Here is a 16,163-nt window from a genome sequence, read left to right as displayed (position 1 = left end):
GGATACGTTTATGCTTTGTGTCAGATGGTGAAAAGAAAAACAGCAAACAAAGGTAAAAGTGAGGCAGGAAAAGAGTGAATTAATCTAAGTGGTGAGGCTCATACATTAGCTATACTGTCTCTGGGCAGTCTCACTGCAGCAATACTCGCTGTAGGGAAGTTTCTGCTTTCTCAAACTGGCTGACTTGGCCAATAAAAATCTCTCATCCAAGATACGTTAACAATTCATTTGACAATTACTTGGCATAAAATGATTGCAACCATGTTTTAGGCTCTGACAGCAACCTACACCAGCTATGAGCAGCTGCCTTGTGAGAGTGTCATATGAACAGAGCTTCCTTTCATTATTGAGTGATTTTGCTGCATTACAGCCCTTGAAATTCAGCCAGCTGCAACTTAGCACCAACTTCAGCGAGCAGCGAGTGGTATGCTAGAGCTGTTGGACCATTAATACCATAATCTTTTCCAGTGCTGCAGCACAGTTCAAGTGGGGAAAGAAAGCAAGGTGAATTGAACCAGCAGCCTGCCACGGTTGCTGGCTGTTTAAAAATAAATAATAATAATTAAAAAACAACCAAACGAAAAAAAAAAAAAAATGGAAGAGCGGTAAATTGTTGCTGAGAAGGCAGAATGAACTGTGGCCGCTATTGCTGCTGTCACAACCCGGCTCTAATCTATTGCTGTAACATATAGCTTCCGAGTTGACAACCTTGTGTGTTTAACTATGGCCACCCTTCCTTTATGCTAGTGCACTTATCGACATCCCCACCCCACATCAACCCCGCTGCCCCGTTCTCCCCTCCCTTTCTCTGATTTCTGTGCTCTTTGTTCACGTTTGCTATGCTTGCCAAATGCTTTGCTGGGCTGCATGGCAGCCAGATTAGACCATCAAAAAGTGACAATGCAGGATCAGGGTCAACTCTGGCCTGTCAGCTGATTCCAATTGTCAACTGTTTCAAACAAATAAAGGCAACAGAACATAGGCAGAAGCGCAGTGAGAGAAATGAAGCGAGGAGGGGAAAGAGGGAGGCGGGGAGTCGTTTGCATGGAGAGCTATTCATATCTAACACTCTCACCTATTCTGACCCTCGCTGCAGCCCGTGTCTGGATCATATATAAGGCTTGTACCAATTTTAGCACAGATTTACCACCCTTTAACCCACTTTAATATACACAATTCTCCCAAATTTGGCTCCAGATTAAAAAAAAGGAGCACATGAAAGATATATTAATTATAAAAAGAAGTGTGTTAAAGGAAGTGAATAACTATCAAACCAAGTTCAGTGGCTTAACTTTAAAGAACATAAATTCATACTAGCGATTTCTCTTTTCTGCAGTAAACGTGGATGAAGCCGACCTTTGAAAAGACAGGATAAACGCCTTTAAAATCCCTCTATAAAAACTCCTGCAGTGGAGTATGTACGCAACCATAGTATATAGGCTGTTGTCACATGAACTCATTAATATGCTAAGTGAAGGCCTGACTTACTCTCTTTCTTTTGAATAAAAGTAAAATCAAAGCAGAGAAGATAGGAGTGCAATAAACACATTATCTACTGTTATACGCATTTAAGCCATACAGCTGTTTGTATTCTATAAATTCGTTCCTTATTTGGGTTTTGCTCTGATTAATTTTTGTCTCTTCGAGTATGAGGAATACTGCAACATTTTAAATACATGAGAATTTGAACAATGTTTAATTGTCGATTGCAGTTTTTACTAACTGGAATCAAATTAGCTTATAAGAAGTCCTTGAGGAACAGAGAAACTAGCAAACAGAAAAGGTCATTTCAATCCCAATCGAAAATAAAATACAAACCAACTTCTTTATTAATTTAAGAAAAACAGAGTGAAGCAGGCTTTTAAGCCTTTTCCCCTGCATTTATACCCATGTGGATCATATTCTCTCTGTCTTTTCTGTCAAAACATCAAAGGCAGGTGGGGTTGTCTGGCTCGCGCCTGCATGTTTCACCCAGGCCTTCAATAGCAATGACCTGCTGTCTGAGTGACAAACACAGCAGATGCTGACATTATCAAATGCTAAGTGCCTGTCGTCGTCCCCGTGCTTTTGCCCTGTTATGGCCCTTAGACGAGGTGAGCGGCCCGGCCACCTGACTCTGAGGGACAGTGTGTGTCTACGTGTGTGTATGTGAGCAAGCGTGAACGTGCATGTGTATGTTACAAATAGACCTGCCTCTGGTGTGCCATATCAAGCTGGCCCTATGTTGACCTCCATCCTGTCTACAAGCAGTCCGGTATATCCCTCAGCTGTCGCCGGCCACTCTGAGAACCTAATTTGTGCCACGGCAGGAAAAGTCAATAATTATAACAGCTGTTTCGACATTTGTTAGCACTGTGAAGGAATGAAATATTTTTAAAAAAAGTGCCAAACAAATGTCACTTGACTGTATTTTAATGCAGCACGGGTGCTCGAGTCAAGTGTTTTGCAGCACAAACGAGAAAAAACACTGCAGCTATTAAGATTTTAAAGAAAAAACTATAACACCCCTATGCATAGCTAAAATATGGAGATTGTTTTATGTCTCTACGATAGCAGAAATTGCTTAATGATTTCATAATTAGCAACAACTACAATAAGTTTAGAAACATTCTTCTCCATGTGGGTGCTCTTGATCATTTTTATATGAACACTGTAATGACTTTAGGTACAAAACTGTACAATACTGTACTACCACGGAGCCCCGAAAGAGACATAAAATAATCTGCCCTCAGTCACTGTTCAATGTTCACAGTACTCTTTATACTGCAAATCAGTCCCCGTGACTTAAATGACTGGTTTAAATGAATGTTGTGACTTGACACCCCTCAGTGCTGCTGCAGGAGTATGAGCGAGAGAGTGTGTACGTAGTTATGCCTCTGCATTTGTCTGTTGGGCGTCTCGGTGACCGGAGCAGAAGCGTGCTTGCAGCAGGGCCCATCTGTCAGAGCCTGTAATTGCTTCATGACTCCAGGACATTTGACTCAAGTGCAGTGCCACAGATTATTATTATCCTTTTCTCAGGGAACAATTTTTCTCACTCTCTGAGAGGGGGGCAAACATAAAACTTAAAAAGATAGTGAGGAGGATAAATGGACTGCCTGGGAGGCAGCAAAGGAGAAAGTTGGGTAAGCTTAATCAACTGTACCTGTGTGTTATTGGTGTGCTGGTAAATGGGGTGGAGGGTGCTAAATGTACCTGTGTGTCACACAGGAGTGGATGAATGTGAAGAGGCAAAGGGAAAAAATAGGAAAAAGAAACCCGGCAAGTAGGTTTGCATGCCGTGATGAGCCGCGTGTCAATTTTTTTTAAAAATGTCTTCATGTGTTTCCTTCCTTCCTTTTTTGGATAAAAAAAGATTGCTGTATTTTCAACAGTTCAAGCGTTTTGTCTCTGACACAGTGACTCCACAATGCTTTGCTAAAGCTGGTAAAATGGAACCAAATCACCTCTTGAATGGATTTGGTCCCCTTCAACCAGCTGTAGCTATGCTTTGATGACTACCGGAGCTCCTTTTGCTGTGACGCATTCAAAACAATCACTGGAATAACAGCAGGCTACTTTTTGATGATGATGGCTTATGGCTTTCTCTCCACCAGCAACATCTGGAGTGTTCAGTGACTGTGCTAAACTTGTCTCATTTGACTAATAAAGAATCCAATCGCAGCTCCAAAACTCTTGTATGGTCCCCTTTCCTGAATCTGTGTTTCCCCTCTCTCTGCCTCTACAGGGATTTATAATCTCACCAGACTATCAACGGCTGTTTCAAAAATAGCAGGGGGACAGAAGTGCGGTGTGCAGTATTTCAGAAATACACCACTCACATGTCTGTGTGAGAATGTACGGCTGTCTTGCTAAGACACTTTCTAAACTCACTGTCACTAGATGCTAACAGTCAATTACACTGTGGGTGGGAGCAGGCAAAAGGAAGGTAGGGGGGTACAATGGAACTGCAAAAGAGATTGTGAATAAGAAATACAACAGCAAGACTGCAAGAAACCCAAGAAGGAGCAAAATATAGCCGTTTAGACAATGTACATTACACACAAGCACACTCAGACTCTTTGGACTCCTTTTCATTAAGCCTGATGTTAGTAATGTTAGACTAGCTGTGGTAGATGAGAGCTAGATGCTTCGGAGGACAGAAGCTTCACGCACAAATCACAGGAGCAAACAGCTACAGGCTCCCACATTCACTCGCTGTGGGTGCAGAACAAGCAGGAAGCGCAAACCTAACTCCCTGTCACAGGACGTCTCCTGCCCGCACACGTGAACTCCAGAAAATGTCAAGGGCATCTGGTCAGGACATTGTCAGAAGTTATCGTTTTTCACATGTACCACACAGCAAGAGATCGTTCCAGTGAGCATTCGTTCTTTCTTCTGGAAATTCAGTGTGTTTTGTTTAGGTGAGAATGGTGCATCGCGTTGAGCTTGAGGACACGGGACAACCCCTCGCTAGCTGTGAATTCACCTGAGTGAATAGGTATTTGCGCTATTCTCTGGACCTAGCATGTTAATGGACCTAACTGGACCTAACTGATTAATCCCCTTGTGCCTCAGATCTTTGCATTCAAACACACGTCTCTATCGGCGGGAAAGTCCTAGAAAAGTCCAGGTGCATGTAAGAAATGCCTTAGATGCCCCTTTTTTTTAAAAAAGAGAGAAAATATAAAAAATAAATATAAAAATCAGTGCTAAATCATTTGTTCCACAACTGATCTAAAAGATGTAATTTGTCTAATTATTTAAAGCAATTAAGAGGATGTGGGTATAGCATACAGACATTGATTAAATCTCAATTTGATTTAACAAACTTGGTTATAAATTCTTTTTCATTGGACTAATGACCATGAAATGCATTTGTGCACCATAACAAGCACTAGTTTTCTCAATCAAAGCAGTCCAACTCGATTAGGCTGAAAGAAGCAAGAGTGAACAAACCTCCTGTTTCATCGATGTCAGCGATAAAGAAAATCTGAACATGCAAACGTTTTGATGCAAACATTTGACCCATGTCGCCACTCCTTTCTAAGTGGGATCCCTATTACAATACTACCATTATGGTGGTGCCTATTAGTGCCGACATTACAAAGGGAATAAATGTCTGCATTTCAGAGCACAGTGTGATCTCCTGCACAACCCTCCATCTCCTCAGGTGAGCCAATTACCATATGGGGTTTTGCCTGTATGTTGCCGTATTAAAAGAAAGCTGAGAACTATAAGGGGAGAGGGAGGAGGGCAAATATTACAAGGAGGTGACACGTAAAAGGGTACGGACGGCCGCTGCAGGGCTTGTTTAGAGCCCGTTTATGAGTCATGGGCTATTAATCGTATTGTTTACAGTATTGTAGCAGCTACTGGCTTCGAGCAGCCCGGGGGAAAGACACAGAGATGAGCCAGGCTCCCCTTGCAGGCTAGAGCTGTGGTAAACACACAGGGAGAACACACAAGAAAATCCTTCTTCCCGGACATGTTACTGCTGGTTATACCAGCACTTTCAATTTACTAGCAATTGTAAAACTTAACAACTAGCTTTAATTTATGAGGAAATGCCTTAACATGCTGCAGCCGTGTCTGTGTGTGAGTAATGAACAAGGTAAAATATAGTACAACTCCCCAGTTCCTGCTGCTCGCCTGTTGGTAGAGTTGATTTGTCTCAGTGTTTGGGACTCCAAGTTGAAAGATTCATCTGTCACCCACAGGGTTCTTCCTATGTGTCTTCCTCAATCTTGTTTCCACTGCTGGAAGACCCACCCACGCACATAACACATTACAAACACACCAGGGACTCTGACGCAGTCTCTACTTGAACCCAAAAGCCAGCATTTGATGTTTAGAACATACAACACTTAGCGTAACAGAAGAGAGGAAGCTCATTTTTAAATTGTTTTTCGCACTGTCGTGGAATTACACGGCAACAAGAAAATTATATTTTACACTTGTTTGAGCCACAAATGCCAAAAGAGTCTGTGCTCAAACACAAGCAGGTCATCGGACTTATTAACCTGACGGGTTTTGTTTGATATCCTCCATCTCACTGCTCTCTGATTGGCTTCCAGTTTCAAGCAACTCTCATCTACAGCCATCAAGGCTTTTACATTTTTTTCCCCTTTTACAGAAGTATGTCAGGAATTTCTTTAAGCACTCAGTCAAAACAACTGCCTCTCCACTAAAAACACGCCAGACAAGGTGCTCCCACTTCAGCCTAGGGAGACATTTCCGAGGGCTTTAGGACTTGTAGACCGTCTCCACGATATTGCAGGAGCCCGAGTGTGAAATAAAAGTAAATGGGCAGACTGCAGAAGGTGACATATATCTTTGTCTTTCTGACGGCATGGGGACAGAGCGTGGACTGAGACAAGCAAAGCAAGCACAACAGGGCCTTTGATATAGAAACCACCGTACTCAAATGAATCTTTCAGCAGGTCAGCTCTCTAACATATACTCTCAAACCCGACACAGACTATTGTATTTAAATATTTAAAATGCAAATATCTTTTTTTTTTTTACGGTGCCATTTATTCCTTGAGCATGTTTACTGTTGTTCATTAAAGTTTAAAGGTTGTGCAATAAAAGATAACGGTGGCCTTGCAATATTTTTTCCGCCCTCACCCTCTCGGATAACACAGACAGACTCGGACTGCAAACATATGGCCAATTTTTCAGTTTCCTGTCTGTCATTTTCACTTCTTTCTGCAATTTAGTCAATCAATTCTGAAATAGATTCAACAAAAGACAGCCCTGAATCTATGTAATCATGTTTAATTACAGAATTTCAGGGATCATCAACTCTGGAATTACCTGCTGAAGAGAAGCAGGCAGGCTAGTTATGTATCATTTCAATAACAGAAAATAAATGAAACACTGCAGACTTCATTTAACATATTTCTGCACCTGTTTTTGTTTTTCCAGAGCATGCCGTGTATCAACACTGGCTTCATATTTCATTTAAGTTATAATTTATATATTATAATATTAATATATTTTATAAAACTGGATCTGCAATTTGCTTTTGATATATATATATATATATATATATATATATATATATATATATATATATATATATATATATATATATATATAACTGCTGTTATAGCTGATATTATTCTGAGTATTTGCTGGCTTGAAAAAAAATAAAACATAGCCCCACAAACTGTAAGATCCTTATAATATTTAAAATTTGCCAATACATTTGAACAAGGACAGATTTTAGCCTTGATAAATGCAGTTTTCTGTATTAATAAAGTGATTTTTAGGAGGTTTTTTCAATCTGAAATTAATCAATGTTGGAAACAGGCACTGGCTTTAGATAATCTGACCTACAGGGTACCAGATGTGGAGGGGCTGGACCAGGCCTGTGACCTTTGACAGGTGTTCCACAGCCCTGTGACCTTAATTCCATTTGTCCTAGTGCCAAAGGAATAAATGCCAACGAAGGGGAATGACATTTAGCCTGGGATAACCACGCTCATGCGGAAACACACACCTGAAGCACTCACAGCGGAAAGCAGATGTTAACTTTTCTAGAAACTGCTCCACTCCCTTTACCGTGGCGATGAAACATCAATTTCCATCACCTTAAGAGGTGGATGATAAACCTGATACAGACAGTCATTGCTCATAGCCATCTTTAATATGCTCATGGCTTAGAGAGCAGAATAAAACAGATAAAGACTGGAAAAGCAACCTGCTGGCCGGGAACAGCACCGACAAGGACAAGACGAAGTGCTGCCGCTGCACTGCAAGCCACTCCACACATGACACACACAATCGTGGAATAGCAAAACAGTGTGCAAACAAACACAAACGCTCCAGGTTTTTAGCTGTACCAATATAACAGTCAACACAGGAGACCACAGCATCCTTTTGAAAGATAGATACGCCTACAGTTCTTTAAATTAAATAGTCAATATAACTGAGATACCAAAGTAGAGCTTACAGGAGGATAACTTTTCTTTTAATTTCTTTTAAAGTGTTTTCAACTTAAACAAAAAAAAGCAGCGGATTCAGTGGAAGCAAATTTCAGCATGAAATTGGTAATTCCCTTTGAGATACTGTAGTACCACATTAAATTAACCCATGACTGTCCTCATCTAGACAACAGAAGGACTCAGTTAAAGAAGTGTAACAGTTATTGGACCTATACTAAGTACAACTATATTCCTGTAGGGTGGTGAGCCCAAATCCTTCATCAAGAGGAGGATAATGAATGATTCTGCCTGGCTCTCTGTCTTCTAGCTGCTAACAAGCAAAATATAAACCCTACTTGTTGTAGTTTTAAATAATTCTGTGCATTGTGTGGGTTCATTAGATTGAAATTAATCCTCTCTTCCTATTTGATGACACATCAAATTTAATCTCATGCAGGAAAGTGTGAATAATATATCCAGGGTTTTTCCTACATATAACAAATTCACAGACATTTTTGTTTATTAAATGGCCAGGCCAGAAACAAGACGGTTAAATCACCAGGATAAATAAACAAAAAAACAACTCATATACTGAGACCATCTCATCACTATTTCTGGGGCAGGGAGACCAACTAAAATGTGATTTGTACACCACACAGACACTTCAAGATATTTGGTGTATCGCACAGTGTGGGTTCAATATGCCGTTTAATCACTTTATTCATATTCATAAAGTTCTCACTGAGGCAATTCTCTGTGGGACTTTCCTGTTAATCTCTGGAATTTGAGAATCAACAAATGAATCAATCAAATGTGGTTAATTTAGTGTGTGGACATAAGCAATGCACATGTCTCTAATTTTGGTTCCACTGAGCATATGAAACCGTTATTAACTGAGATCTGCATCGGCAGATTCCACTGAAACAAGCCTTCATTCGTCACAGTCGCCAAACCGAACATGTCACACACCTGGGGTTTCCTCTCAGGGCGGCGTGATGCAAAGCATTGAACCCGTTGTTGTTGGTGATGGTGACGTCAGCACCCGCCTCCAGCAGCACTGACAGCATATCATCTCTCTTCTTACTAATGGCATCGTGAAGAGGTGTGTCACCCTCTGAATCCTGAAGGGGAAACCTTATGTTAAGGACTGCTGTTTAAATAACGTAATTACAAGTCAGGTCTACAATGACCCCTCAAGTGTTACAATGTACTTCAAAAGCAGCTTATTCTATTCAAATTTATTTATATAGCACCACATCACAACAATAGTCGCCTCGAGGCAAGTATACAATGTGGAAATTTCTGTAGGACGTCCTGCGCCTTTATTGAAGTCTTTCGCACAACACTCAAGCCACTTTGTAACTTAATATTTATACCTTTGCTCCCTTATTGTGTGTGTTTTTTATTGTATGCTTTGACACAGTGTTTGCTTTTTATCCTCTTGTTTTGTCATTTATATATCTTTTTATATATCTTTCACAGCAGCACCCACAGTTATACATGTACAATAACAAAATCGGGGGAAGTAAGCAACTAAGCTATGCCATGAAGTGTTTTCTTAAAGGTAAATAAGTCAAGCGATACATACCTGAAGGCTAGGGTGGCAGCCGAAGTCCAAAAGGGTTTTAACCACCTGTAGATGGCCCTTGTTGACAGCTATGTGTAATGGAGTCTGCCTTCGTTTGTTCCTGGCATTCAGGTCTGCACCGCCCCTGTGCAGCACTTCAATGACAGAGCCTTCATCACCAAAAGCTGCGTGGTGCACTGCTCGGTCTCCATCTTTATCCTGGGAACAGTGACACATCCAAATAATGACTCAGTGTTGTGTGAAATCTGGTGCGAAATGCAATATAAAAGAAAGCTGAGATGCGTTCGCGATAAGAAGAAACACACATCAGAGACAGGTTATTTTTTCTAATTAGACAAACCTCAGCCTCCAGGTCCACATTGTGTTTAAGAAGCAGCTTTAGGACATCCACGTGACCGTTCTGACTGGCTGCCTGCATAGCGGTGTGTCCAGCACACTGCCCGTTCACCTGGAAAAACACATCAAGAGTCACTCAGAATACGGCCGCGTGTCAGCGTGCTGTTTAACGTTTAGAGCTGCCAAACACATGGTGATGAGACTGGTGAGGGTGTGTTTTAAATATTTGGATGTTGTACATGTGCATCCACAGTTGTGTGAGCAAGTTGCATCACCAACTGCAGCACTGCAAAAACTCAGAGCATAAATATTAATGTGAACTCCTTTGGGAGTCTCGAGACGTCTCTTGTCCTGGCAGCCAAATCACTTGGCCAGCCTCAGTGTGCTCAGCTTTAAGCAAATAATTCCACTGAAAGGCAACGGGGCATCTGGCCAGCACTCACCAATGACACACACACACACACTCATTCAGTCTCCCTTTCTCTAAAGTGAAGACGGCATGGCAGACTGACGTAATCTTTTTTCTAGACCTATAGAAGGCACAGATTTCTGTCCTGCTGCCTGAGTCAGAACAAAATCTACAACCGTGTGGGGTTTGTAGATCTCCACTTGATTGTGAGAGTGAATCAGGCTCTGTGCTGCAGTGCACACCAGTGCTCATTGGTGCCTCCTTTGGGCCCAGCCTTAATGCCTTTCAGATTGAGAGAGGTGCAGGGGTGGGAGGATCTTTGAGAGGTTTCCTGGGAGACTCTCCTCAATATAGCCTCCTCAATATACTGAGAGAAGAGCCGAGCACAGCCAGGGGTATTCCAGCTCCAATTATAAATGTACCTATATCTTCTGCATAGGTTTAATGGTAGAATCATTCATCAAAAAGTCATCTAGAACTTCAACAGTTCCTTATATCAAAACATCAAAATGCTGGAGCACTCACATCCACATCAGGTCTCTTAAGAATGTCCTCCACTTTGGCCAAGTCTCCATTGGCTGCTGCCTTGACCAGCTCCTCATTGATGTCCCCAGACTCTTGTGTCTCAAATAGTTTCTTCAATAACTGAGACAGGCGTTCTGGACAAACGAGCGGAAAACATCAGAGATTGATCGCATGTAGGTGCCAGATAACAGAGAGCAATGAAGCAACGAGGACAAAAAACTAAAAATGATGCTCTCTCTGAGTTAGCGGTGCATGTTCGCACATACCTCCAGAGGCGTTGCTGACAGCGGAGCCGGAAGGGGCGATCTTGGTGACGGCAGCAGGGTTGTACGTCCAAGATGTCCCACAAACCTCGACCTTAAGGTCACTGTCAGAGTAGATCTGCTGCACACGGCCTACCTTGCCCAGGGTCTGTTTAGAAATGTTGTGACAAACTCATTAGTATATGAAGGCTTATTGTCTTTGGGCTACGCCCTGTGTAACACAGTCTGTAAGTGGCAGAGAACAGATGAAGAGGGACTGCAGTGAGGAAAGTAGAGCTGCGAGGGAAAGGATAATGTGGAAAGTACAGCAGCTCAAAAAGCCAGCATCCTACACAGAGCAGCTTATTAGAAAATAAAACACTGACAGAAAAAAACAAGGCATGAGAGATGTTTGAGCAATGTTCTTATTATTCAGAGTGTACTCACTTGCACAAGAAAGAAGATGGATATAAAAGAAAGACCCTTCTACTTGCTAGACCATTTTTCATCTATACAGGCAATTTGGAGAGGACAGAGTATAACGCATTCCAATTTTGAATTATATCATCTCGATCCCGGCTATAAGGGAAAGAGGCACTTTGAGTGTGTTGAGCCGGGTCTGGGGCTGTCCTGGAGGATGTCATCAATAACGGGGACTGCTGCAGCAGAAGCGGCAGCAGGCGGCAAACAGCCATGGTTAGTGATCAAAGCTACAACCCATCTCAGAGTTTTAAGGCTCATTAGCTGCTGAGGGGGGCCAGTTTGGCAGGGACAAGTGGCATATTGGAGTAGACTGGCGTTACATAACCCACGGCATGCTGGGCAGCGATGAATAAACTTCATAATACGGGAAGAATAAAGTCATGTTAAGACTGAGAGAAGATTTTTTAAAAGAACTGGCAGCAAAGCATCCATAGATTTTACACAATGCTGCGTGTAAAGTCTTGTAGTAACTAAGACAAATGTAGCTACAATGAATAATTTCATTACATGTCCCTCTTTGTAGAAAAAAATTATTTATCTATACACATTTATTAAATAAATTTAATTTTTTTCCCCCAGCAAATCCTTAACCATAAATAATTGATTTAAACATGTCCACATTTATTTCCTGTTTCTATTAATGTAACAGCCTCAACGTGACTGTGAGCGCGGTCAACTCTGCACAAATCAGTGTGAAAATCTATTAAACTCTTACAGGCAACATCGCCTCAGCCCATTCTCCATGGCCTCTTTGTAGTAACTTGATGCGGTCAATGTCGTAGCAGATCTGGACCAGGTCTCCCACATGGAACTGGGAAGTGCCTCCCTCTGCACCAGCTGCGACTTCGCCACTGCGCACTACGTTAGCCTTTGTCAGCACTGCTGGGTTGAACGTCCATCTGAGGACAGAGAGAGCGATGCATTCAAGCAACACCGACTAGCTCCCCTAAACTGAGATAGCTGATGTGAGGTATAGAATTTGAGCAAGCTGGAGCAATAAATAATAAGGCACTAATAAATGGGCAAAATGGGGCATTTCTTCTGAATTAATGCAAGCATTTCTCCCCAGACGTGAATGTGAGAGCATAAAGTGTTCAGGCTTCACTGATGTTTGATTTCTGACACAAAGCTTGCAAAAAAAAAAAAAAAAAGGGGCAAACTTTCTTTCTTTTTTTGCTTTGGTGAAACAAAAATGGTGCATGAATTGTCTAGCTAGGAACTTTTCATTTTAAACATCCTTTAATTTACAACATTATTTAATTTGGATTTATTTCAACAACATAATTCTAGGCAATATTAATGAATGCAAAAAAAACCTATAGTAAAAAAAAATTGCTGTTATTGACTTTGCTTTTTTAAAATCAGTCAGGACTCATTCAAAGATGGTATGTGAAGCAAGGAAGTATCACTCTGTAACAAGCTTCTTTCAGCTACTCCCTTACCCACAAGGGATAGTCACAGTGGATGTATCTGCATATTTAATTTAGCCCACATTTTACACCGGATGCCCTTCCTGATGCAACCCCTCTGAGGGTCTGTTCCTCTTGTTCGCGTGTTAGGCAAACGTGTTACAGAGTGATATAAGCCTCACTGTGTAATTAAACTGGGAAAAAAAAAAAAAAAAAAAAAAAAAAGCAGAGAAAGCGCATCTATACCTCCAACAGAGCAGAAGTCTGAAAGGTCTTCTCCCCAGTAATTATCTTCACAGCATTTGAATAATTTAAGCTCATCAACGTAATAAAAATAAAGTGGGCTAAATTTAGACCGCTTTTACATTTCTGGTCCACATGCCCAATATTAAACGACTCCCAAAAGAACTTGATCGAGGTATATCTATGATCACTATCAAAGAGCATGTTGAGAACATTTAATAAACACTAGAAGCGACAAAGTGCTTTTACATTCACAGAAAATCCACTTTAATTATGCATTTCACTAGAAATTGACTGCTAATTTATTGAGAGTCTCTTCTCTCGAGTGTTAAAAAGCATAATTACATCCTACGGTGAAGATGTGCTGAGAAGTGTTTTACTGCTTCTGAATGACCTTAAGTGGAAGGGGTTATCTAAAACTAAGAAATATGTTTTTTAGTAGTCAAATACTAAAAAAATAAGTAAATCAATTATTCCGAGCCTCCATGTCAAGCGCTGCACCTGTTCCCGCTGGGGTACTGAACCACAATGTCGTGATCCTCATCGATGCCGCACACTGTGCCGGTGGTGGTGAGCGTCTCAAACATGCCGTCAGTCCACCCTCCGTGTCCATGCTGGAGGGACTGTACAATCTCGAGATCCAGATCAATGTTTACCAGGTCCCCAATCTGAAGGCCACCAGGATTTCTGTTGCCATTCTGTTCACCTGAGACGATTAAGGTAACATTAGATTTATTAAAAATGTGATTTGCACGAGTTGCCCTGAAGAGAGGCAGCACTGCAGAGTGATTGTATATACCACACATCAAAATTTGCTGCAGTTTTAAACCCAGAAAGACAATTTATTCCACGAGTACCTGAACACTGTAACTGCATGACCTGAGTCTATACCTGGTTTTGGAGCCATGTGACTATGTAGTGCTGACATCTAGTGGCCACACAGACTTTACTACAAGAAAAACTCCTCGAATGTCCTTGAATTCACTGCACCAGCACGCTAGGAGAACAAATTGGTGCAATAACGACGCAGACACATATCACCGGCTTGCTTACCTAAAACCGGACAGTGGTCTCTGTAAAATGTCCCTCCTTTGGCATCCTGGACACATTTGAGGTCCGACTAAAAGGGGAAAAAAAGATGGAACGGGTTACATAATTAACCAAGGTAATTCCATTAGAGGGGAATAGTGATGGATAATGACACTGAGAATTTATGCACTTTAGTTTCAGAGGCACATCAGTTGCCTACAATACCCACAATATCAGTGCCCTAAGCAACTTGGTATATGGCAGGAAACTGAAACACTATACTGCTACACAGAGAAAGCATCATATCATTTGTGATGACTCAGATGTGCAGCCACTGTAGCAGAGTTAGAGGGCAGAGATCATCATAAGACAGTGCAAACGCTCCTCTGAACTGATGGATCGCCAAAGTCATGACTGCAACACGTCTCAGTAAATTAATAACTGTCTCTTGGACTGCATGCAGCCAGCGGGATGTGTTTGATCTTATAGTACTGTGCACATGAAGCAAGCATCGCAACAGAGGAAACGCTTTGGCCTCTCACGCTGCGTTTGGAAAATACAGTAAGCTGCAATTCTTTTTTATTCCTTTGCAGGATTTATCCGATCTTCATAAAATAAAGCCGAAATAAAACCGTCAATACGGGGGGTCTAATCCATGATTTACTTAATCCAAAGGCAGATGCCACCTACCTTCCTTTCAGTCTATTAGAATAACAAAGGACAAATCTGTTATGCAACTGAGAAACCCGATTGGCCGCTTTCATAAAAAGGAAGAGGCAGTCTGCACCAATGAAGGACACGCTTTTCATCTGGAACGCGTGTGTAGCTGAGCCCACGACATCCCCAGGAGAATGTCCCCCCTTTCTAAAGTTGACCGCCATGTTCACCCTGTCCCCTTATAAAGCAGAAGGAACAGATTGCCTTTATCATGCAGATACCTCCCCCTTCCAGCTGCCTGGACAATAGTGGCGTACTCACGCTGGCTGCGTGGCTCTCACAAAGGCCTGGCAGTAAAAGAAAGAGCCTCAGCTCCACGGTTAGATGCAAAAGCCAACTGACAGCTGATCTTTTGTGTGAATCCGTCTGTGTGAGGGAGTTAGTGAGCATGAGGTTCATACTAGAAGTTTGCTCACCATTCCCTCAAAGCCAACTCTGTACAGGTTCTTGGCCCCGTTGTCCCACAGTACGTAGGCAGCGCTGTGAGGGCTGGCCGCACTCCAGTCCTGGATCTCTGTTACCTGTAGAGAGAGGAGGGAGGAGATGAGAAACAGCAGAGGACACATTAAAAGCAGGGTGTTTTAATCTGAATTACATGAAAATAAAACAGCAAACATACAGGGAATATACAGCAAAGGTTTGTAAAACACCAAAGCTCTTCTCTGGGTGTTGGCTCCCTTTTGCTCAGTTCTTTGTCAAGATGAGCCCACACTGCTTTAATAATATGGAGGTCCAGGCTCTGAGGAGGCCCATCCATTATTGAAAGTGTTCCTCTGAGTGTTTTTCTAAGCAAGTATGTTTTTGCTGCTGAAAAATGAAGCCATTGCCAATATGTAGTGCACAGTGGGTTGAAAGAGAGTCCCAAACCTTGACAGAGCCTCCACCCTGTTTTACAGACGGCTGTTGACGACTTGAACCAAAGACTTAAAATTTGGATTCATAACTCCATGAGATCTGTTCCCTCTGATTTGCAATCTAGTTCTTGTTTAATTTGGCATACCTCAGCCTTTTCTTCCTGTTTCCCTTACTTAAGAATGGCTTCTTGACAGCCACCCTTCCAATGAGATCATTTCTGATGAGGCTTCAGTAAAGTGTATCAACTGAAGTGTAATGTGAATCCCCCCAAGACTCTTGCACAGTACTACGTTGTTTCACATTCTCTGCAAGTTGTCCAGTTACTGAGTTTTTAAAGGAAAGTTTATTCCCTAAACACTAAGAAATATTAGGGGTGGGACTAATCAAGCACAAACCCAATTAGGCGTTGATGTATGG

The 16,163-nt window shown here is 41.8% G+C and overlaps 1 protein-coding gene across 6 annotated transcripts in view; it reads right to left on the bottom strand.

Annotated features, from left to right (window-relative positions):
- Positions 1 to 16,163, bottom strand: part of mib1 (MIB E3 ubiquitin protein ligase 1) — a 64,673-nt gene that overhangs the window by 31,556 nt on the left and 16,954 nt on the right. For all 6 annotated transcript variants that reach the window (XM_084913616.1, XM_084913617.1, XM_084913621.1 and 3 more), the window contains exons 4-12: positions 15,308 to 15,412; positions 14,199 to 14,265; positions 13,647 to 13,851; positions 12,209 to 12,392; positions 11,035 to 11,179; positions 10,769 to 10,902; positions 9,839 to 9,946; positions 9,499 to 9,696; positions 8,880 to 9,031 (exon numbers count right to left, since the gene is read on the bottom strand). In XM_084913616.1, coding sequence (XP_084769742.1) covers positions 8,880 to 9,031; positions 9,499 to 9,696; positions 9,839 to 9,946; positions 10,769 to 10,902; positions 11,035 to 11,179; positions 12,209 to 12,392; positions 13,647 to 13,851; positions 14,199 to 14,265; positions 15,308 to 15,412 — 1,298 coding nt within the window. The remainder of the gene's footprint in view (positions 1 to 8,879; positions 9,032 to 9,498; positions 9,697 to 9,838; positions 9,947 to 10,768; positions 10,903 to 11,034; positions 11,180 to 12,208; positions 12,393 to 13,646; positions 13,852 to 14,198; positions 14,266 to 15,307; positions 15,413 to 16,163) is intronic.

Source organism: Perissodus microlepis, chromosome 18, assembly GCF_051167445.1.
Source record: "Perissodus microlepis isolate ML-2025 ecotype Zambia chromosome 18, ASM5116744v1, whole genome shotgun sequence".
Lineage (NCBI taxonomy): Eukaryota > Metazoa > Chordata > Actinopteri > Cichliformes > Cichlidae > Perissodus > Perissodus microlepis.
Note: the sequence above shows the minus strand (reverse complement) of the source record. Positions and strands in the feature narration are given on the sequence as shown.